Source organism: Triticum urartu, chromosome 5, assembly GCF_003073215.2.
Source record: "Triticum urartu cultivar G1812 chromosome 5, Tu2.1, whole genome shotgun sequence".
In the NCBI taxonomy this organism is placed as follows: Eukaryota; Viridiplantae; Streptophyta; class Magnoliopsida; order Poales; family Poaceae; genus Triticum; species Triticum urartu.
In genome coordinates, this window is record NC_053026.1 from 177,154,681 (window position 1) to 177,178,091 (window position 23,411).

Consider the following 23,411-nt stretch of genomic DNA (forward strand, 5'->3'; position numbering starts at 1 on the left):
AACTTTGCATCAAAGTAGGTTGTCTAGATGTGCAACTAGGTGAACAACCTATATGATGCAACAACAACAAGCACACAAGCAAGCAAGGGAACAAACACTAAAGAGCTTGCACAAGTAAAGGTAAGAGATAACCAAGAGTGGATCCGGTGAAGACGAGGATGTGTTACCGAAGTTCCTTCCTTTTGAGGGGAAGTACGTCTCCGTTGGAGCGGTGTGGAGGCACAATGCTCCCCAAGAAGCCACTAGGGCCACCGTATTCTCCTCACGCCCTCACACAATGCGAGATGCCGTGATTCCACTATTGGTGCCCTTGAAGGCGGCGACCGAACCTTTACAAACAAGGTTGGGGCAAACTCCACAAACTTAATCGGAGGCTCCCAACAAGACCACGAAGCTTCACCACAATGGAATATGGCTCCGAGGTGACCTCAACCGTCTAGGGTGCTCAAACACCCAAGAGTAACAAGATCCGCTAAGGATGAGTGGGGGAATCAAAATCTCTCGGTGGAAGTGTAGATCGGGGCCTTCTCAACCACTCCCGAGCAAATCAACAAGTTTGGTTGGCTAGGGAGTGAGATCGGGCGAAAATGGAGCTTGGAGCAATAATGGAGCTTTAATGGTGGAAGAGGTAGGTCAAAAGGGGGGAAGAAGACACCCTTTTATAGTGGGGGGAACAAACCAACCGTTACCCCCCACCCAGCCCCGCAGAGAGCGGTACTACCGCAGGGGCAGGGCGGTACTACCGCTCATAAGCGGTACTACCGCTCCCCCTCAGGGTACTGCCGCGCTAGAGGAGAAGGGGCTGGGGCTGGGACCCAGAGTGGTACTACCACGGAGGCAGGGCGGTACTACCGCTCACAAGCAGCACTACCGCCACTACTACCGCAGCTAGTACCGTAAAACCCGACACGAGAAAATGCGCAACCGAGTCGAGGCAGTAGGAGCACGGAGCCGCAGCGGTACTGCGGCTGAGGCCATCAAGCGGTACTACCGCTTAAGCCGTACTACCGCAGTACTGCAGCTAGTGCCGTAAGGCCCAGACACGAGAAAGAGCGCACTGGGGTCGAGGCGGTAGGAGCACGGAGCCGCAGTGGTACTACAGCTGAGGCCATCAAGCGGTACTACCGCTCCGAGGAGCGGTACTGCCGCTTAGTGAGTCTCAGCGGTACTACCGCTGTGGCCTGCGGTACTACCGCTGGGTCTAGGAAAAGACACACAGGGAAGAAAAGAGAAGCTCCAGTGAGGCGGAAAGAAACGGTGGGTGTGAGAAGGACGTGTACGTGTTGATTCCACCCAAACCATACCGAAGCAGATCCCCTCTTGATAGAACGGTGACTACTACGAAACTTAGTCCACCAACAAAGTCACGAAAGAAGCTACACCGTCTTGAGTAGAGCGCCGAAGGGAAATAATCGTTTCGTGCCGAAGGATGAATATCTGGAAGAACTCAAAGCACCCGATTAGTCCGCAAATGCATTGTCATCAATCACCAAAACACCGTAGGGATAAATATGCCCTTACAGAGAGCTAGGCTCGCCACTCCGGATTCGGACTCCTCAGATGTCTCCTCTTCCTCATTTTCTTTAGATTCAGCCTCAGAGTCCATTTCCTTGCCAATGAATGCCCTAGCCTTCTTGGAGCTGCTCTTCTTGTGATATGAAGACTTTGAGGATTTCGATGATGAAGATTTTGTGGATTTCTTCTTTTTATTCGCATCATCAGAACTGTAATCCTTCTATTTCTTCTTCTTTGATTCCTTTTCCCACTGAGGACAATCTTGAATGAAATGTCCAGGTTTCTTGCACTTGTGACAGAGCCTCTTCTTTTAGTCACTGGGTGAGGAATCATTGCTCCTTGAGGATCTTCCAAGGCGACCACGTCTTGAGAACTTTTGAAACTTCTTCACGAGCAGAGCCAGATCATGGCTCAGTTCTTCAGGATCACCAAGGCTGCTACCAGAGTCTTCATCTTCGGACTCAGATACTGCCTTGGCCTTCAGTGCACGTATTCTGCCATAGCTTGAACCATAGAGATCTCTCTTTTCAGCAAGTTGGAACTCATGAGTATTTAGCCTCTCGAGAATATCAGCGGGATCAAGTGACTTGTAATCAGCACGTTCTTGTATCATCAATGCCAGAGTGTCAAATGAGGAATCAAGCGATCTCAGCAATTTCTTCACCACCTCATGGTCGGTGATGTCAGTGGCACCAAGTGCTTGAAGCTCATTTGAGATGTCAGTGAGACGATCGAAGGTTTTTTGAACATTTTCATTGTCGAGTCTTTTGAAGCGGTTGAAGAGATTGCGAAGAATATCAACTCGAGAGTCACGCTGAGTTGAGTCTCCTTCATTCACTTTGGATAGCCTGTCCCATATAAGCTTTGCTGTCTCCAAGGCACTCACTCTGCCATACTGTCCTTTGCTCAGATGGCCACATATGATATTCTTCGCTTGAGAGTAGAGTTGCTTGAATCTCTTCACATCAGCAGCATTCATAGAAGGTGTGACTGAGGGAACACCATTTTCCACAACATACCAGAGATCGTTATCAATTGCTTCAAGATGCATTCGCATCTTATTCTTCCAGTAGGGGTAGTCCGTCCCATCGAAGGTAGGACACCCAACAGAGACCTTGATCATACCTGCGGTCGACATAACTAAAACTCCAGGCGGTTAAACCAAAATCACACGGAACAAGGGAGTACCTTGCTCTGATACCAATTGAAAGTGCGTTATATCGACTAGAGGGGGGTGAATAGTCGATTTTTATGAAATTCTTCACCGAGGAATTTGCCGGTGAGGAAATTCCTTGGCGAAGAACTACTAGCAGCGAAATAAGTACTCATAAGTAAATATAACAGAATACAAGCATAGTCATCATGATGAAATGAAGACAGGCACAGAGTACAGGAAGCGTAATCACAGGATAACATAGGATGAAGACAAACAGACTAAAGAAATTGAACTGAGGAAATTGAGAAAGTCTTCAGTCAAAGTCTTCAAACACATATATGAACAAACACACAACACAGTTATGAGGAAATGGAAGAGTTGAGGGAATAGAACCAGTAAGCTTAGTGAAGACAAAGATTTGGTAGACCAGTTCCAACTGTTGTCTCAGTTGTACGTCTGGTTGAAGCGGCTGAGTATTTAAACTCGAGGACACACAGTCCCGGACACCCGGTCCTCACCGTATTCTCCTTGAACTAAGGTCACACAGACCGCGTCCAATCACTCGTGGTAAGTCTTCAGGCGACTTGCAAACCTTCACAAACTCGGTCACTCGGTGATCCACAATTCCTCTTGGATGCTCTAGACCATGACGCCTAACCGTCTGGAAGAAGCACAGTCTTCAAAGGTAACAAGTGTCGGATCCACTCAAGATCAATCTCTTCAGTGATGCTCAATCACTTGGGGTTTGTAGGTGTTTGGGTTTTGGGTTTTGGTTTTTCCTCACTTGATGATTTTCGCTCAAAGTCCTCAGAGGATGGGTTGCTCTCAAATGACAAGTGTCAGTTTCTCTCGGAGCAGCCAACCAGCTAGTGGTTGTAGGGGGCGGCTATTTATAGCCTAGGAAGCAACCCGACATGATAAGACATAAATGCCCTTCAATGATATGACCATTAGGTGGATAGATATTTTGGGACAGCTGGCACATAGCACAACAACAGTCGGAATTTTGAGTAGCAAAATCCTCAGGGCTATCATGTTCCTCACTGTGTAGGCAATCCGCACTGGCGAATTCCTAACTCCTCAGTCAGGACAAATTCCTCAGAGACCAGAAGAACTTCGTCTCTGTCACTGAAGAAATTGACTGAACTGTATGAGATTTCCAATGGCTTCACTCGAAGGGATTGGTAGGTGTAGGATTTTGAGTTGAGCATCACATGGAAATTTTTCCTTAGTATTTCCTCGACCCCCTTTAACAGTACGGTGTTTCCTATGACTCAAGAAAGAGAAAAACAAAACTATGAAAACGAAAGTCTTCAAGCTTCATATTCCTCGCATGAACATCAAGTCTTCACGGACACACCAATTTCTTCACTTTCAAAGTCTTCATGAAAGTCTTCAGAAATACCAAAATCTTCAGTCGAAGATATTCATTTTTAGGGGTCGACTTTTCCTATAAATATCAAACTCCTCATAGACTTATAGACCTGTGTACACTCACAAACGCATTAGTCCCTTAACCTATAAGTCTTCAATACACCAAAATCACTAAGGGGCACTAGATGCACTTATAATGACTCAATCCTCATGGTTTATATATGCCTTTGCCTATACCTAGTGTTCCACGGAAGGAAATATCTTTGGACTTAGTGTTAGGTTTACCTTGAACAAAGAAGGGGAAGGATAGCATATTTGTTGTCGTGGATAGATTTTCAAAAATGGCACACTTTATACCATGTCATAAAAGCGATGATGCCGCTAATATTGTCAATTTGTTCTTTCGTGAAATTATTCACTTGCATGGTGTGCCAAATACTATTGTTTCAAATCATGAAACTAAATTTCTTTGCCACTTTTGGAGATGCTTATGGGCTAAGTTGGGGACGAAATTGCTTCTCACTAGTACATGTCACCCCCAAACTGATGAACAATGAAGTAGTCAATAGAACATTGTCTATTATGCTTAGGGTTGTTTTGAAGAATAACCTTAACATGTGGAAAGAATTCTTGCCTCATATTGAATTTGCTTATAATCATTCGCTGCATTCTAGTGTTAAGATGTGCCCTTTTGAAATTGTGTATGGTTTCCTACCTCGTGCACCCATTGATTTGTTGCCTCTTCCATCTTCGAAGAATGTTAATTTTGATGCTAAACAACATGCTGAATTGATCTTAAAAATGCATTTGTTAACTAAAAAACATTGAGAATATGAATGCTAAGTACAAATTTGTTGCAGATAAGGGTAGAAAACATGTTGTCTTTGCACCTGGAGATCTTGTTTGGTAACATTTGTGCAAGGATAGATTTTCTGGTTTGCGCAAGTTAAAGTTAATGCCACATGCTGATGGCCCTTTTAAGGTGTTAGAGAAAATAAATGATAATGCAAACAAATTTGAGTTGCCAGCAAATTTTGGGGTTAGTCCCACTTTTAACACTGCAAATTTGAAGCCTTTTTTGGGCGAGGAAGATGAGCTTCCGTCGAGGACGACTTCATATTTAAAAAAAATTTAGGATGACTTCATTTCAACAAGGGAAGGATGATGAGGACATTAATACCATAGTTGCACCCACAACCCCTGCTACTATACATACTGGACCAATTATTAGAGCTCGTGCACGCCAATTAAATTATCAGATACTTTCATTTCTTGGGAATAATTCTAATGTTCACGAGAATATGACGCTCCCTAAAATATGATGCATGGACAAGAGGGATAAACACTGGAGCAGGATCAAGCATGGAGATGAAGGCGCGCACGAAGGGAACCAAAATGGCGTTTCTCATGGAGATTTCAGCACTTTGAAACCCCCATGATGGCATACGAGGACATGGACGAAATATACAAGATGTCCTTTCACAAATTTTGTCCACAGCTTATTGTAGGTGCCGCGCCACCTTGATTTTGGACCAGACCCATGTAATTTCGAAATACTATTTCATAGGCTCGTTTTAGAGTTTGTATTGTAGGGGAAACGACTCAGGTGGTGTTTTAATCCCACCTTGCCAAGGGTGGACGAAATCCCCTCCCTTTTCTTCTATAAATATAGCCCTTAAGGCAGTGCTTAGTCTTGGATTTTGTTTAGATTAAATTTCGCCATAGCTGCAACTCGCCTCCTTTGTTTGTGTTCAACGACCAGACCAAGACGTCACAAAACCCCACTTAATTAATAAAGCTTTTCTATTATATTCGCAATACCCAAATTGCAATCTCAGTTTCTTACTTGTTCTTCGTTTGCTTGCAGAAAATAGACCCTCATGATCAGATTGACCGTGCTCTGGCATGGTCAATAACCTCTCGGAGTTGGTTTAGCGATTGCTAAGAGGCAACTTCACACATTTGTAGTCGCATCGTCAAAGTCAGTTTTCACTGAAAACGATAGCTATCTCATCGAAATACCTGGACACCTTCGCCTCTATCATCCCTACTCTCAACCAAGTTGATGTGAAACCTGCTAGCAATGTGTGTAATGAGGCCACTGAATACAGATGGCCCCATGAGCTCTGCTTCCTCTGCTTACGGAAATGTGCATTCACTAGGGCCCCCAAATTTGGTCTTTCAATCAAATGGGGATTAAGTGCAACATGAAGCACACACATATCCGGAGATATGCCCCCTAAGTTCAACCTTCCAGAAATAGTGTTTGCAAGGAAGGTCGTGAAGTAGCGAATGGTGGATCACCGTCTACATCTGCCACGAGGATTCTTTGTCCGTCGCAGCAGCCTCAGCGAGGAGGGGCTTTTACTCCTCGTCATCTGAGGAGATGGGCTCTGGCTTCATCTTGAAGGGAACGATCAATGCTAATGAGCCTGGGTAACGCAGTCGGCGGCGCCAGGAGCTAAGCTCCTTCCGGATCTGGAGGGGCGTGCGGAGAATCAGTTTGAGCCGTCGGTCTTGTCGATCGCAGCGCCCGAAGTTGGAGCTTTGCGGATTTGTGGAGAGGAGAGGCCGCGGTGTAATGTTGTAGGGTTTGCATCTGCGGCCGTTCGACTTAAATGCGAGGGCAGGTGGACTAGCTTTGCTTCAGTGCGGGCAATGATTGGAGTATGCTACTCGGTTGCTACGCCGGTGTGAATGCCGGTCAGCTGACATGAATGTGTGTAGGAATCCGTCTCGTTTGCTCTGACCGGCATGAATGCGACATAGAAAGTAGAGCGAGGGTTCTGAAACGAAAGAAGGTTTTTTTTGACATGGGCCCACTTTGTGGGAAGCTATATCAAGACCACCGGATTTGCAGACCGGCCCGAATAATTTTGATGAGTCATTTTTTTATTAGAAAAGATGAAAAAAGGGTCCGGACTGTGCGATGCCGTACATCTGGGAGCGATTTGGCGATCCGCGTCGCCTTATTATGGCGTGATGGTTCCATAAACAGCAAACATCCTACTCGATACTCGATAGCTCTCAGATCCCCCGCCCCCACCCCTACCCTCACCAACGCGGAGGCGACCTCGCGATGCCGCCGCCGCCGCCGCACCCAAACGGGGGCAAAGTGACGCCGAACCTGGCCATGGACGCCGAGGGCACGCGCCTGCTTAACCTCACCGTCCTGCAGCGCCTCGACCCCGCCGTCGAAGACATCCTCATCACCGCCGCGCACGTCACGCTCTACGACTTCAACATCGACCTCAACCAGTGGGTGCGGGCTCCTCTCCCGTCCGATGCCTTTGCTGCACTCGACCACGATCCGATCCGATCTGATTTTATTTCTGTTTCGTGCAGAGCCGAAAGGACGTGGAGGGATCGCTCTTCGTGGTGAAGAGGTGAGGCAGATTGGGGAAAACATGTTATGGGTTTATATGTGGGTTTTGTGCGCCTGTAGCAGCTAATTGTATCAGGATTGTGTGTAGGAACTCACAGCCGAGGTTCCAGTTCATCGTCATGAACAGGCGCAATACGAGTACGTGCATCTTTGATCTAAGTTGGTTGGTCGATCTCTCGTAGTTAACTGGGTCCTTCAAATAGGCTAGAGATCACGATGGAACATCCTTTTGTGGCAGTGGTTCCTAAATCCTAAGATTGACTTGTGTTAAGTAGATTAGATCATCATTGATGGAGTAATGCAGTAGTTACATGAAAATGACTTGGTTATAGTATGTTGGTTGCTTCAAACTAATTTGGGCAGCCCTGAAAAATTGCATTTTTTATATCATCGATGCTGACCCACATTGAAAAAACAACAATTAGTTTTTTACGACACTGCTTTTATTCAGCCTGATAGTCTCTTCAGTGATATGGTTACAAGGGATCCAAGATGATCTTCGAGTTTGCCAAAAAAGAAAGAAGAGATGATCGTAGAAAGTTTAGGATCTTGCAGTAGCTCTATGGCTGTGTACAAGTCCGACGGGGCCTGGAGCACTAATTCTTGGTCAATGGATCCACTGGAGAAAGCTGATAGATGTCAAGATAGTATCGATCTAAATTCTTGTTACGTTTTAGATTTAGTATAGAGAAAAGATGTGAACTGTCACATACACACAAAACAGATGCCCATGTGAACACACTCTGAAAAGTTCGTCATTCACATCTACAAGCAGCCATATTTTTTCGGGTTTGGCGTTCGGTTTCTCACTGTAGTAAGATAGGTGTGTAAAACAGATGCCCATGTGAACACACTCTGAAAAGTTCGTCATTCACATCTACAAGCAGCCATATTTTTTCGGGTTTGGCGTTCGGTTTCTCACTGTAGTAAGATAGGTGTGTAAAACAGATGCCCATGTGAACACACTCTGAAAAGTTCGTCATTCACATCTACAAGCAGCCATATTTTTTCGGGTTTGGCGTTCGGTTTCTCACTGTAGTAAGATAGGTGTGTAAAACAGATGCCCATGTGAACACACTCTGAAAAGTTCGTCATTCACATCTACAAGCAGCCATATTTTTTCGGGTTTGGCGTTCGGTTTCTCACTGTAGTAAGATAGGTGTGTAAAACAGATGCCCATGTGAACACACTCTGAAAAGTTCGTCATTCACATCTACAAGCAGCCATATTTTTTGGGGTTTGGCGTTTGGTTTCTCACTGTAGTAAGATACTCCCTCCGTCCCAAAATATAAGAACGTTTTTGACACTAGTGTAATGTCAAAAACGTTCTTATATTATGGGACAGAGGGAGTAGGTGTGTTTTCATGATTTGTTAAGGTTGTTAGAGTGTAGTCATAGACTGACAACTGCTAAGCTTGTGTAGATGCTAGTTTTTAAATGGTATACAGTAAAATGATTGGCCCATGAAAAGACCGTGTTTTATATTTGCCAGATAATCTCGTGGAGGATTTGTTGAGTGATTTTGAATACGAACTCCAGCCTCCATATTTGTTGTATCGGAATGCCACACAGGAAGTAAATGGCATTTGGTTTTATAACCAACAGGAGTGCGAAGCTGTTGCTAGTCTGTTTGGAAGGTAAAGTCCCCCTCCTCACCTATCAGTGCCTTATTTTTCCTTTTGTAAAGTGTGTAGTCAATGTACCTGATGACCCGACTTTTGATATCTTCGGTACCAATATATTTAGTAGTGTTCAGATCACGTGCACATAATGTATATAGTTTGGCAAACACCAAATATATATTGTAAAAACAAGTGGTCAAAGTTTTATTTTTCTAAGGCCATCCAAACATTAAACAAAATGACATCTTAAGGAAACCGGAGGAAGAATTGGACTTCGGAAGTTTTGTTTACTCTGTAGCTGAAACTGTTGAATATTTGAACTTCCTAACTGAGTACTGCCGAATACTCTATTTGCATTTAGGCATTGAACTGGTTAAGTAGTCCTTACAGTATGGGATCATTTGAACTATTTGTTGTCTTAAGTATGCATTCACTAATTTCTAAATCAATAGTTGCAATAAATGATTCTGTCCTATCGGTAGGAATTAGTACACAATATAGCTGTGGTTTGCTGCTATTCATCTTGCAGTAATTTTTTTTGTTTCAATCCTTTTCATGCAGGATACTGAATGCTTATGCGAAAGTGCCCCCAAAGCCGAAAGTGCCATCCATAAAAAGGTTCTCTCCTGTACTTGTGAACTTCCACTTGTTTCATCTCTTGAATTCATTTGTCCATTTATCGTGTTCGAGCTTTGTTTGAGTTTTGTATTAAATGTACTTCTGCTGAATCATTTTGGTGCGCGACAGTGAGTTTGAGGAATTAGAGGCTGTTCCTACATCCTCTGCCATAGATGGTCCCCTTGAACCTCCTCCATCATCTACCGCTGTAGTTTCTGATGCCCCTGATGAATCGTTTGCCAGTTATTTCAGTGTAAGTTATCTCGGAACTTTATCATTCTTTCATTCTAATTTGTTTTTTACACTGTCATGTGACAACATATTTGCAATAGTTTGGTCATGGTCGGGGGTTAACTCCGTCCTAACACAATTCATTCCTCATTTATTATTTTTTGTTTGAGAACATGATATGAGGTTGGTTCACCACCACCTCATCCCTCACATGCAAATTCTAGTAAAGAAAGAGGAATGCGTGATCCTGGAAGCTGCCCGTAAATGTCCTTGCTTAAGATAGTGTGTCTTCATTTATCTGGTTTTTGAATTCATTGTCCATTGTGATTCTTGAGTTATAAATGTATACCAGTGCTATGCTTTTTGCTGGTTACAGTTCTATACATGGTACTTACACTCTACTGCTATTCATAGTATCAAACACGCCTGTTGAATTCTATCTGGACAAAAACTTGCAGGTTGTTGCAAACGCTGGGAATGTACCAACTGCACCAATGACCGGAAGAGCTCACCCACCCGCTGAGTCCGTTGCATCCTCCCACGTACCAATGATCATTTCATCTTCTGCTCTAACACATCAAATGAGTGCTTCATCAGCTCCACCACTGCCCCTCCACACTAATGCACATGCTGGCCGCTCGACAGACCTTGTAACTCCGGCGTTCTTTGTGCCTCCGTCATCCTCTTCCACATCTTTGGTGCAACCGGCTTCATCCTTGATGCCTACAGCGCCACCTCTTCATCCAACTTCCACATCAAGCCAACGTCCACCATATGGTACCCCACTTCTTCAACCCTTTCCACCACCAACTCCTCCTGCATCCCTTACTCCTGCTCACAATGATGGACCTATTATTTCGAGGGATAAAGTTAAGGTTGCCCTCCAGAGACTTGTTCAGGTATGTTCTGCATTGAAAGAAAAACAAGTTGTAATCTTTGTGCTTTTATTTGCTTTTAACACTTCTTCTATTGACTAACAGAGTGACGAGTTCATCGATTTAATCTACCGGGAGTTGCTGAATGCTAGCTAGTCCTTGTGAATTATTTGTTTGTGACAAACATGAAAGGAGTGCTTCTGTTCTTTGTGAGTTTTGTATGCCTCTTAGCCTTTAGTCCTCAAACTCCTGTATAGCTTTGTCCTAAGGCATTGATGTAGAGTCCTTCACTCCTTGATAGCAATGGTTGGTAGTATATTGTGGTATCCCTTGTTTCCAACATCTTTGTTGTCGTACAGTATATTTATGTAATTGAAAACACCGAGATGAAACAGGTTATGTGACAGATAACAGGTACTCCTTCCGCCCCATAATGTATGATGTTTTTTGACACTAACGTAGTGTCAAAAACCCGTCTTACATTATGAGACGGAGCTGGGACGAAGGGAGTATTTCATATGGTTTATTTTTTGTGTTGCCCCTGGTTTTGCTATGGTACTCCCAAGCAAAACAGGGAATGTGGTTCTCTATGGCATTGCTTGGCACTCAAAGCTTTTACAACGTCATGAATGGATGAATGTTTGAAGAACGGTGAGCAGATGGTAGGCTAGATATTTCGGGAATAGATGGCCGGGTTGAATTTGGCTCAAAGGGGCAAATATACCGCTACATAGAACTGAAGCAGAATCGAAACGTGGTGAACTGGAGCAATGGCATTCCCCATCGGATCTTGCTGCCAGTGAGCCCCTCTTTGGGCATGTTGTCTTCACGGCCACCACCACCAGCAGTCGCTGCCGGCGGCAGCCTCTCTGGTGGCGTGACATTGGGCGTATTGGGCAGGACGTAGAACTCCAGTCGTGGTCGACTGCCCTATCTAGGATAGGGTCATGGACCTGTCCCAACTTCCCTATCCAAGGACATCTTTAGAAGAAATCACTTTTTAATTGACTTGGAGGTATTTCACTCGACAGACTCGAAGACACTCGACCAAGAAGCAATCACTCGACCAAGACCCAACCACTTGACGGCCAGGAGACCTAAAGGCACTCTGCACGCTAACGGTCGGTTATTAAGTAGATTTTATGATCATCATAGCACTTTATTAGGGGCGTTACCAGTAACGCCCGACCTTAATGTATTTAAAACCCTGCACAACTGAGGGCCGGAGGGGGCCGGCGTACTCTATATAAGCCACCTCTTCCTCAGTGTAAAGGGTTCGCACCCCTGTAATTCATACACGCATAATCCAGTCGACCGCCTCCGGGCTCCGAGATGTAGGGCTATTACTTTCTCCGAGAAGGGCCTAAACTCGTAAACCTCGTGTGCTTACAACTACTCCATAGCTAAGATCTTGCCTCTCCATACCTATCCCCTATATTACTGTCAGACTTAGAACCACGACAGTTGGCGCCCACCGTGGGGCAGGTGTTTTAGCGATTTGTTGGAGGAGTTGCGATCTTTTCCGATCCAAATCATCATGGTTTCTGGCGGAGTTTTGGTGGAGGGCCGCGAGAACCGTCTCGGCGCGCTCACGTTCATCGCTGACGACTCCGCTTGGCTTCAGGAGGCTCCGCTCGACGTGGACGCACTCCCTGTCCGCGGGGCAACGCACTTTCGCGCGTGTGTCCGCGGCGTCCTCTTGCGGCAACCGTCGACCCACTATTGGTCGGCTCCTGTGTTGTCCTCCCTCCCTGTTTCCCGTCGGCGCAAGCGCTCCGGTCGGTCGAGACTTCAGCGGTGGTGAGACACGCGGTGGCACGCCAGTCGGCCACCCCTCAAGTCGCGGCAATCGAGCCCGACGAATCCCTCTACGGCCTGTTCGACCTGTCGACTGGCTCCGCAGAGACCGCATCTGAGTGCGACAGCAGTGATCCGGCGGCGGAGGTTCTGATGGTCGATGGACCGCCCAGTCCTCCCGGTTTTCCCCGCACCGACGGAGGCGCAGGTGGAGGCGACCCGTCGCATCCCCGAGCCTCTCACGTTGCCGCAGAGAGAAGAACTTCGTCGCCGAAACATGGATGCACTGCACACTCCTATCGTTGGAGAAACCCTCGAGGCTCGCGCCTTGGAGGACGCGCGCCTGGCAAACTTGGCCGAGCGCACTCGACTGGAGAACCTCCAGCGGGCACTTGACGAGCATGCACGACAACGGGTTCCAGAATCCAGTCGACGTCAGCTCTTTCCGCCCCCGCAGGTATATCGAACTCCGATTCAGAATTTAGGAGCTGCAGCCCGTATAGCAGAGTCGATTCAGCCTTCCTAGTCGGAGGCTGGCAGAGGCTTGCTGCAGATCAGAGCATTACTCCGGGCAGCAGGAGACCAGAATTCCGCTGTTTCTCAGTCGCGGAACAGGATTCATAGCAGATCCGTTGCTGCAGACACAGTCCAGTCGGCTCATAGCCCAAGATCGCCCCGAGGCGTGAGGGACGTGGGGACCGGCGTAATCAGTACGGGAACCGTGAGTAGTATGATCACCGATTCGATCGTGACGATCGACGTCGAGTGCCCACCCCTCCCCCGAGGAGCGGGTCGTATGTGCCTCGACAGCAGGATGACCGGCGCCCTCATAGTGTTGGGCGAAGGATTCCAGTCGACCCCAGGGAACCAGGCTTTGATGCGAGATCCATTCTCGTTCAAGGTTTGGTCGACAGGAACAAAGCTCACCGAGAAGGTCACGACAGAGATGCACCTACCAGCAGCAGAGTACATGTTTCGGGGCCAGAGTGCTTTAGTAGAGCCATCAGGGCCGCTGTGATTCCTCCCAACTTCAGGTTGGCGACTGGAGTCAGTAAGTTCACTGGTGAGTCCAAGCCCGATACTTGGCTTGAAGACTACCAAGTGGCCGTCCAGATTGGCGGTGGCAATAATAAAGTGGCCATGAAGCACCTGCCTATCATGTTGGAGGGCTCGGCCAGAGCGTGGCTAAATGAGTTAGCACCTAGCACCATTTACACTTGGGAAGATCTCGCCCGAGTGTTTGTCACCACATTTGAAGGAACATGCAAGTGACCGGCAGAGCTGACGGAACTGCGGTCTTGCGTGCAGAAGCCGAATGAAACTTTGAGGGATTACATCCAAAGATGGATCACGTTACATCACACGGTAGAGAATGTGCCTGACCACCAAGCAGTCTGTGCCTTCAAAGAAGGCGTCAAGTACAGAGAACTAAATCTGAAATTCGGTCGAACCAGAGATATGTCTCTGAATCGGATGATGGAGATTGCCACCAAGTACGCTAATGGTGAAGATGAGGATCGACTCAGGAGTGGCAAGCTCAAGTCAGTCGCTCAAGAAACCGGAGAAAATTCCAATCGGAAACAGAAGCGGAAAGCCGAGCCAGCTGCTCCTGGGGAAGCCTTGGCTGTAACTCAAGGAAAGTTTAAGGGGAAACCCAAAGGACCTTGGAACCTCAAGAAAGTTAAAGGCCAAGACGGAAATGATGTGTTGGATTTGCCATGTCACATCCACACCAAGAAAGATGAAGAGGGTAAGTTCATTTACCCGAAACATACCACTCGACAGTGTCGGCTCTTGATCCAGCAGTTCCAGGGCAAGCAGCCCAAAGATAAGGAAAAGGAGTCGGACAAAGTTGAGGACAAGGAAGACAGTGATGATGGATACCCCCAGGTCAATTCCACCCTGATGATTTTTGCTGATGTTGAAAGCAAAAGTCGACTGAAAGTTATCAACCGTGAGGTGAATATGGTTGCTCCAGCAACACCCAGTTATCTGAAGTGGTCTCAGACTGCCATCACATTCGACCAGTCCGATCACCCAACGCACATTGCCACCCTTGGGAGGCAAGCTTTGGTGGTCGACCCAATTGTCGAAGGCACTCGACTGACCAAAGTCTTGATGGATGGCGGCAGTGGTTTGAACATACTGTATGCTGAGACGCTGAAAGGGATGGGCATTCCGATGTCCAGACTCAGTACCAGCAACATGAGTTTCCATGGAGTCATTTCTGGGAAGAAGGCTGAGTCACTCGGCCAGATTGCTCTTGATGTGGTTTTCGGTGATTCCAAGAATCACCGCAAAGAAAAGTTGACGTTCGAAGTTGTAGATTTTCAGAGTGCTTATCACGCTATTTTGGGTAGGCCAACTTATGCACGCTTCATGGCCCGACCATGTTATGTGTATCTCAAATTGAAGATGCCTGGTCCCAAAGGTGTGATCACTGTTACGGGCAATTGGAAGAAAGCAGAAGAGTGTTTTCAGAAAGGTTCAAAGATCACTGATGCTCAGATGGCAGTGGTGGAGCTGCAGGAATACCAGAAGACTGCAGACCCGAGTGATTTGTTGCGAGCCAAGAAGCCCGCTACAGAATCAGCTTTTCAGTCGTCTGGCGAAACGAAGCCGGCTCACATTCACCCGACCGATCCCAGTGCTGCTCCGACTCATATCTCAACAACACTCGACTCCAAATAGGAAGAAGCGCTCATCAGTTCCTCCGTGAGAACTGGGACATTTTCGCATGGAAGCCTTCTGACATGCCGGGTGTTCCCAGGGGACTGGCTGAGCACCGCCTATGAGTTGACTCAAAAGTAAAACCTGTCAAAGAACATCTCCGACGGTCCGCCGTCCAGAAGAGAAAGGCTATTGGTGAGGAGGTGGCTCGGCTCTTAGCAGCGGAGTTCATCCGAGAGATCTACCACTCCGAGTGGCTCACCAATGTTGTCATGGTCCCGAAGAAGGACAAGTCACTTCGCATGTGCATTGACTTTAAACATATCAATCGGGCCTGCCCGAAAGATCATTTTCCTCTCCCCCGCATCGACCAGATAGTCAACTCGACCACGGGATGTGAGCGACTGTCTTTTTTAGACGCCTATTCCGGGTACCATCAGATCCGTCTGTATGGACCTGACGAGATCAAAGCAGCTTTCATCACTCCATTCGGGTGCTTCTGTTATGTTACCATGCCGTTCGGCCTCAAGAATGCTGGAGCCACATTCATGAGGATGATTCAGAAGTGTCTGCTCACTCAAATCAGTCAGAATGTGGAAGCATACATGGATGATATTGTGGTCAAGTCACGGAAGGGTTCCGACCTGCTGACTGACCTTGCTGAAACCTTTGCCAACCTCAGGAGGTATGATATCAAGCTTAATCCATCAAAGTGCACATTCGGAATTCCTGGCGGAAAGCTACTCGATTTTCTCGTTTCCAAACGGGGAATCGACGCCAATCTAGAAAAAGTCGGTACTATACTCCGAATGAGAAGTCCTGTGCGAGTGCACGACATCCAGAATCTTACTAGTTGCTTGGCCGCTTTAAGTCAATTCATCTCTTGTCTCGGTGAAAAGGCATTGCCTCTTTACCGATTGATGAAGAAGTCCGACAAGTTCGAGTGGACTCCTGAAGCTGATGCAGCGTTTGCAGAGCTCAAAGCTCTGCTCTCCACCCAGCCGGTGCTTGCTGCCCCAATCAGCAAAGAGCCTTTGCTGCTTTACATCGCAGCCACGGGACAAGTCATCAGTACGGTACTTACGGTCGAGCGGGAAGAAGAAGGAAAAGCCTTCAAAGTTCAGCGCCCAGTATATTATATTTCTGAAGTTTTGACCCCGTCGAAGCAAAGATATCCTCATTATCAGAAGCTTGTATATGGGATTTATATGACCACAAAGAAGGTTGCTCACTACTTCTCTAATCATTCCATTACAGTCATCAGCGACGCTCCATTGTCAGAGATCCTGCATAACAGAGATGCAACTGGTCGAGTGGAAAAATGGGCGATTGAACTCCTTCCTCTAGATATCAAGTTTGAGGCAAAGAAAGCTATCAAGTCCCAGGCAATAGCAGATTTCATCGCCGAGTGGATTGAACAGCAACTGCCGACTCAGGTTCACTCGGAGCATTGGACCATGTTCTTCGACGGTTCCAAAATGCTGAATGGTTCCGGTGCCGGGGTGGTATTGGTCTCCCCCCGAGGAGATAAGCTCAGATATGTTCTTCAAATCCACTTTGATTCCTCCAATAACGAGGCAGAATATGAAGCACTTTTATATGGGTTGCACATGGCCATTTCACTCGGCGTCCGTCGCCTCATGGTCTATGGCGACTCAGATTTGGTGGTTAATCAGGTGATGAAGGAGTGGGACGTCAGAAGTCCAACCATGACTGGATATTGCAATGCAGTGAGAAAGCTGGAGAAGAAATTCGAGGGGTTAGAACTTCATCACATACCCCGACTAAAAAATCAAGCAGCTGATGATTTGGCAAAAATAGGTTCCAAAAAAGAAGCCATTCCCAGCAATGTGTTTTTCGAACACATCCACACACCATCAGTTCAGGAGGATCCCTTCACTGAAGAGGCCCCGCAGCCAAAAAGTGCCACGAATCCGACTGAAGTTGAAATTCCAGCTGTGGTCGACCTGATTATGGAAGTCTTGGTCATCACTCCCGACTGGACAATACCGTACATCGCATACATTCTAAGGAAAGAACTCCCAGAGGATGAAGAAGAGGCTCGACAGACCGTCCGTCGATCCAAGGCCTTTACAGTCATAAAGGGACAGTTGTATAGAGAAAGCGCGACTGGAGTCAGTCAGAAGTGTATAACACCAGAAGAAGGTCAGATGATCCTTGATGAGATCCACTCGGGGACCTGTGGTCATCATGCGTCCTATCGAACCATTGTGGCTAAAGCATACCGAGCAGGATTCTACTGGCCAAGAGCGAATGAAATGGCGAAAGAGATAGTCGACAAGTGTGAAGGATGCCAGTTTTACTCCAATATGTCGCACAAGCCCGCGTCAACCCTGAAAACCATTCCACTCATCTGGCCCTTCGTCGTTTGGGGACTGGACATGGTTGGACCACTGAGAACGGGCAGGAGCGGCTTCACTCATGTGCTAGTAGCAGTCGACTAGTTCACCAAATGGATTGAAGCTAAGCTTATCAAGAATCTTGATGCTTGCACTGCTATCAGTTTCATCAGGGAGTTGATATTCAGATATGGAGTTCCGCACAACATCATCACTGACAATGGGTCAAACTTCGATTCAGACAAATTCAGAGCCTTTTGCGCCTCTCAGGGCACACGAGTCGACTACGCTTCGGTCGCTCACCCCCAGTCGAATGGACAAGCGGAAAGAGCAAACGGCTTAATTCTCAAAGGACTGAAACCTCGATTGATGCGCGATCTCAAGCACGCAGCAGGTGCATGGGTCGACGAGCTTCCATCAGTTCTTTGGGGATTGAGGACAACCCCGAACCGATCGACTGGAAGAACCCCATTCTTTCTGGTCTATGGAGCCGAAGCAGTTTTGCCGAGTGACCTGCTTCACAACGCACCCCGAGTCGAGCTCTACTCTGAAGATGAAGCAGAACAAGCCCGGCAGGACGCAGTCGACCTCTTGGAAGAAGAAAGAGAAATGGCCATGATCCGATCGACCATCTATCAGCAAGACTTGCGTCGATTCCATGCCAAAAATGTGAAGAGTTGAGCCTTCCAAGGAGACTTGGTCCTCCAAGTGGATCAACAGAAACCACACAAACTGGCTCCTACTTGGGAAGGCCCCTTCATAGTCACCAGAGTCCTCCACAATGGAGCGTACCACCTTTATAATGTCGATCGCCAGATTGATGAGCCACGAGCCTGGAATGCGGGGCTGCTCCGCCCCTTTTACACTTGAATTCTCACTCGGATGAGATGTAATAAGAAAAACTCCTGTAGTTTATGTATCAAAGACAACAGCGTTATAATTTTCCCAGTGATTGTTATTGTTTTTGTTTGCGGGAGAAATCCCCTAGCGGGTGGCTTAGCTGCGAATCCGTTTCGCCTAAGTTTGTAAAAATAATTTCCTACCGAGTGTTGAGCCAGCCTCCCACTCGGGGGCTTAGCTGCGAACCCGTTTCGCCTAAGTATTTGAAAATCCTACCGAGTGGTGAGCGACCCTCCCACTCGGGGGCTTAGCTGCAGTCTAGTACTCGCCTAAGTATTTGAAAAATCCTACCGAGTGGTGAGCGACCCTCCCACTTGGGGGCTTAGCTGCAGTCCAGTACTCGCCTAAGTATTTGAAAAATCCTACAGAGTGGTGAATGACCCTCCCACTCGGGGGCTTAGCTGTAGTCCAGTACTCACCTAAGTATTTGAAAATCCTACCAAGTGGTAAGCGACCCTCCCACTCGGGGGCTTAGCTGCGGTCCAGTACTCGCCTAAGTATTTGAAAAATCCTACCGAGTGGTGAGCGACCCTCCCACTCGGGGGCTTAGCTACAGTCCAGCACTCGCCTAAGTATTTTGAAAATCCTATCGAGTGGTGAGCCAGCCTCCCACTCGGGGGCTTAGCTGCAGTCCAGTACTCGCCTAAGTATTTGAGAATCCTACCGAGTGGTGAGCGACCCTCCCACTCGGGGGCTTAGCTGCGGTCCAGTACTCGCCTAAGTATTTGGAAAATCCTACCGAGTGGTGAGCGACCCTCCCACTCGGGGGCTTAGCTGCGGTCCGGTACTCGCCTAAGTATTTGAAAAATCCTATCGAGTGGTGAGCGACCCTCCCACTCGGGGGCTTAGCTGCAGTCCAGCACTCGCCTAAGTATTTGAAAATCCTACCGAGTGGTGAGCCAGCCTCCCACTCGGGGGCTTAGCTGCAGTCCAGTACTCGCCTAAGTATTTGAAAATCCTACCGAGTGGTGAGCGACCCTCCCACTCGGGGGCTTAGCTGCGGTCCAGTACTCGCCTAAGTATTTGAAAAATCCTACCGAGTGGTGAGCGACCCTCCCACTCGGGGGCTTAGCTGCAGTCCAGCACTCGCCTAAGCATTTGAAAATCGTACCGAGTGGTAGCCAGCCTCCCACTCGAGGGCTTAGCTGCAGTCCAGTACTCGCCTAAGTATTTGAAAATCCTACCGAGTGGTGAGCGACCCTCCCACCCAGGGGCTTAGCCGCAGTCCAGTACTCGCCTAAGTATTTGAAAATCCTACCGAGTGGTGAGCGACCTTCCCACTCGGGGGCTTAGCTGCAGTCCAGTACTCGCCTAAGTATTTGAAAATCCTACCGAGTGGTGAGCCAGCCTCCCACTCGGGGGCTTAGCTGCAGTCCAGTACTTGCCTAAGTACGAAACACATCTCAATCCTCAAGGACGATGAGGTGCAAGTCGACTGCCACCTTCTCCTTGGGAGCTTCGCCATAAATACAACGTGCGCTCCATCCCACTCTGCAAGGATGGCGAGGTGCAGGTCGACTGCAACCTTCTCCTTGGGAGCTTCGCCACAAATACAACGTGCGCTCCATCCCACTCTGCAAGGATGACGAGGTGCAGGTCGACTGCAACCTTCTCCTTGGGAGCTTCGCCATAAATACAACGTGCGCTCCATCCCACTCTGCAAGGACGACGAGGTACAGGTCGACTGCCACCTTCTCCTTGGGAGCTTCGCCACAAATACAAAAGTTGTCTCGAGTGAAGAACGAGTTCCACTCGATGGAGGATTCATGAAGATATTCAATGATAAACCAAGTTCAGATAAATCTTAAAGGTTCCGGACCACAGGTCGAAGTGCTCGGGCATTCAGCCCGAAAGAGTTTAACGGTTACAAAAACCACTCGGCATTCCGAGGAAAATTTAAGGTGGGGCATAAAAGTTTGTTCACTCCGCGGGAGGAGGACTGGCAGGCTCGACGAACTCGTCCAGGTCGACGCCGTCGGTGATCCGAGTGGCTGCAGCGATGAAAGTCTCCATAAAAGATCGGAAGTCATGCTTCTGGGTGTTGGCGACCTTGATTGCTGCCAGCTTATCTTGTCACACCTCCTTGCAGTGGACACAAACCAAAGACAGAGCCACATCAGCACCGCACCGGGCAGAAGATTTCTTCCACTCCTGCACTCGATCAGGGATCTCGTTAAGTCGAGTCATCAGGGACTCAAGATCATTATGGAGTGTGGCCTCTGGCCAAAGTGCCGGGTCGATCCGTGACGTGGCGACCTTCAGTCGAGCCAAGTAGTCCACGACACCGTCAATACGGGATTCCAGTCGGAGCAGATTCATGGCAGTTTCATCTTTCAGGGAGAATTGATTGGGTCCAAACCTGGCTCAATCCGCCCAGTCTCCTCCTCGAAGTTCTGGCAAAGCTCTACATTCACGATCCAGGGATAAGTCAATTTTCGTACGCTGAGTCGACAAAAAACATCAGTCGGAACAAAATGTGTACCTTCAAGCTTGATGAACAACTTCTTGGCAAGGCTCCTTAGATAGCTCTCCAGATCATCCCTCCTACGAGCGATGCCTTCCATCTTCTCGTACAGGTTGAGATTTCCCTTCTTCAAGCGCGTGCACTCCTTGTTGGCCTCGTTCAGAGCAGATTTCATCTTGGTGTTCTCTTCTTCCAACTGGCCGATCGAAGCCAGTTTCTGTTCAGCCAGAGCGGTTCTGTCGTCAGCTTCCTTTTTAGCAGCAGCCAAATCCTGATCCTTCTTCGCCAGAGCTTCTCTCAGTTTTTCTGCAAAGAAATGGTGCTTGATTCAGAAAGAGCAGAAGGGTACTCAAGCCTAAGACAAATCAGTCGACAAGCTCGTCTTACCATTGGCGTCGTCCTTGGCCTTTTGCAGCTCTGTCTTGGCCAATTCCAAGTCAAGGTTCAGCTAGATCTACTGTTTCTCCAAGTCAGCAAAGCGAGCTCCAAGATCACAAGATTTCCGCAATCAGGGAGGAGAAGTTATTTTACAGCGAAAAACGACAAAGACAATAAATACTAAGACTACGGTCGACTGCCCGCAGTCCACCATAGTCTCGAAGACTACACCCAGTGGGTGCACTTTGCGTGCCCCCATCGGTTATGATCCCACTCGATCGGCCCGCCGGAGTCGAGTGCAGGGAGTAAAAAAAAGGAGAGAAAGAAGAACTCAGACCATAGAACTCAGACCACAGTCGACTGCCAGCAGTCGACCGCGGTCTCGGGGACTACACCCAGTGGGTGCACTTGGCGTGCCCCCATCGGTTCTGATCCCACTCACCCAGACCAAGCAGAAGAGACAAACTACCAGTTCGGTTTTCACTCGACGCGGCCAGACCACATCGAGCGAAAGAATCAAAATACAAAGACTACAGTCGACTGCCAGCAGTCCACCGTAGTCTCGGGGACTACACCCAGTGGGTGCACTTAGCGTGCCCCCACTAGTTCAAAAATTCAATCGACGCACCCAGTGGGTGTACAGATGCAAAGATTTTCGGAAAGAGAGTCTTCAGATAGCATATCCTAACAAAACAAGCGGCGACCAACTAACCTGAACGTTGCTTTGGAGAGCCGAGCTGGCGTCGTAGGCGGCCTGACTGGCGTCCCGCACCGTCTTCATCTTCTCCATCATAATGCCCGCCTGGCGTATGGCTTCCTTGGCAGCATTCACTTCGTCCTCTGGGACATGATGGGTCGCAAAAACTGAAGGTGGGTCGACAGGGGCCTGAACAGTCGATGAAGAAGGCAAGGCACTCGACAATGGCACGATGAAGGTAACAGAACCCCGATTGGCATCACCAGCGTCCTGAATGACTGGTTCCGCCCTCGGCGTCGACTGTGGCACCTTGCTTGCAGGAGCTTGCCTATTTTTCCTCGTCAAAGGCCTCTCGGGATCTTCATCATCATCATTGGGGAGGTCAATAATGTTAGGAGCTGTTCAAAGTTCAATCGCCAAAATCACATCACCCAACGGTACACATTGCAGTTGAGTCGACCAAATAAAGACAGAATGGCAGAAATCATACCCAGATTGGAAGTGACCGCATCCTCCATTACCTCATCATCGTCCCTGTAAGCTGAGGTCCCGGAAGTAGCAGCGCTGCCAGTTCCAAAGTTCGTCTGGTTAAATCAAGAAAAACAAACAACACGGGGCGTCGAGTGAATACAAAGGGAGACACTCACGCAGAAGCGACGGGGATGTCAATCTTAATCTTCGGCAACGCCTTCCCAGGCTTTGGATCTGCAACTTTGGGATGCTTTGACGCTTTTTCAGTTGGAGTTGGCAAAGAGGTCCGAGGATGCTTTGAAGACTGACCAGCCTGAGCAATCACCTTTTCACGGGCGCTCGGTCGTTCTTGGTCAAGCTTGGACCGCCTCTCCCTGCGAGGAGGCGACTCGACTTCTTCTTCGTCACTTGAGTCGTCGCTTTCTTCGTCCCCTTCACCGTCAGAATCCCATTCGCCACTGTCGCCGCCGCTCGCCTCTCCTTCCAGGTCTTGCTCTTGCTCTCCGTTGGGCATTGAATACATTTCGATAAGGGCCTGAAAGAAAGCAGGAAGAACAAAGTCAGTCGACGCAGTATAGGCAGCTGCGCGAGTGAATTCAGATTACAATCAAAAGTTCAGAATCTGACCTTCTCTGGTACATGGGACTGGTCGAATGGAGGAACTCTCCTGGCTCCCCTGGGGTTGTCCTTGTTTCCGGTCATGCCCGACAACCACTTCTCCAGTGTGTCGTCATCGACCTCCTCCGGGTGAATCCGAGTGGAGTCGTCAAGACCCGAATACATCCACATCGGATGGTCTCGGGCTTGAAGAGGCTGGATCCGCCGCTAAAGGAAAACCTCCAAGAGATCCATACCGGTGACCCCATCACGGATAAGCTGGACCACTCGTTCGACCAGC

General features: G+C 48.1%; 1 protein-coding gene across 2 annotated transcripts; it reads left to right on the forward strand.

Moving 5' to 3' along the window:
* Positions 1-7,037: 7,037 nt before the first annotated feature.
* On the forward strand, positions 7,038-11,182 carry LOC125508306 (mRNA-decapping enzyme-like protein). 2 transcript variants are annotated; one of them, XM_048672966.1, is made up of 8 exons: positions 7,038-7,307; positions 7,391-7,431; positions 7,519-7,568; positions 8,923-9,067; positions 9,614-9,670; positions 9,800-9,923; positions 10,360-10,800; positions 10,882-11,182. In XM_048672966.1, the coding sequence occupies exons 1-8, from the start codon at positions 7,125-7,127 to the stop codon at positions 10,930-10,932; spliced, it is 1,092 nt and encodes a 363-aa protein (XP_048528923.1). In that variant the 5' UTR covers positions 7,038-7,124; the 3' UTR covers positions 10,933-11,182. The 2 variants fall into 2 exon arrangements, with proteins under 2 accessions (XP_048528923.1, XP_048528922.1); XM_048672965.1 differs by having other exon boundaries at positions 7,039-7,307; positions 7,507-7,568.
* Positions 11,183-23,411: the final 12,229 nt, after the last annotated feature.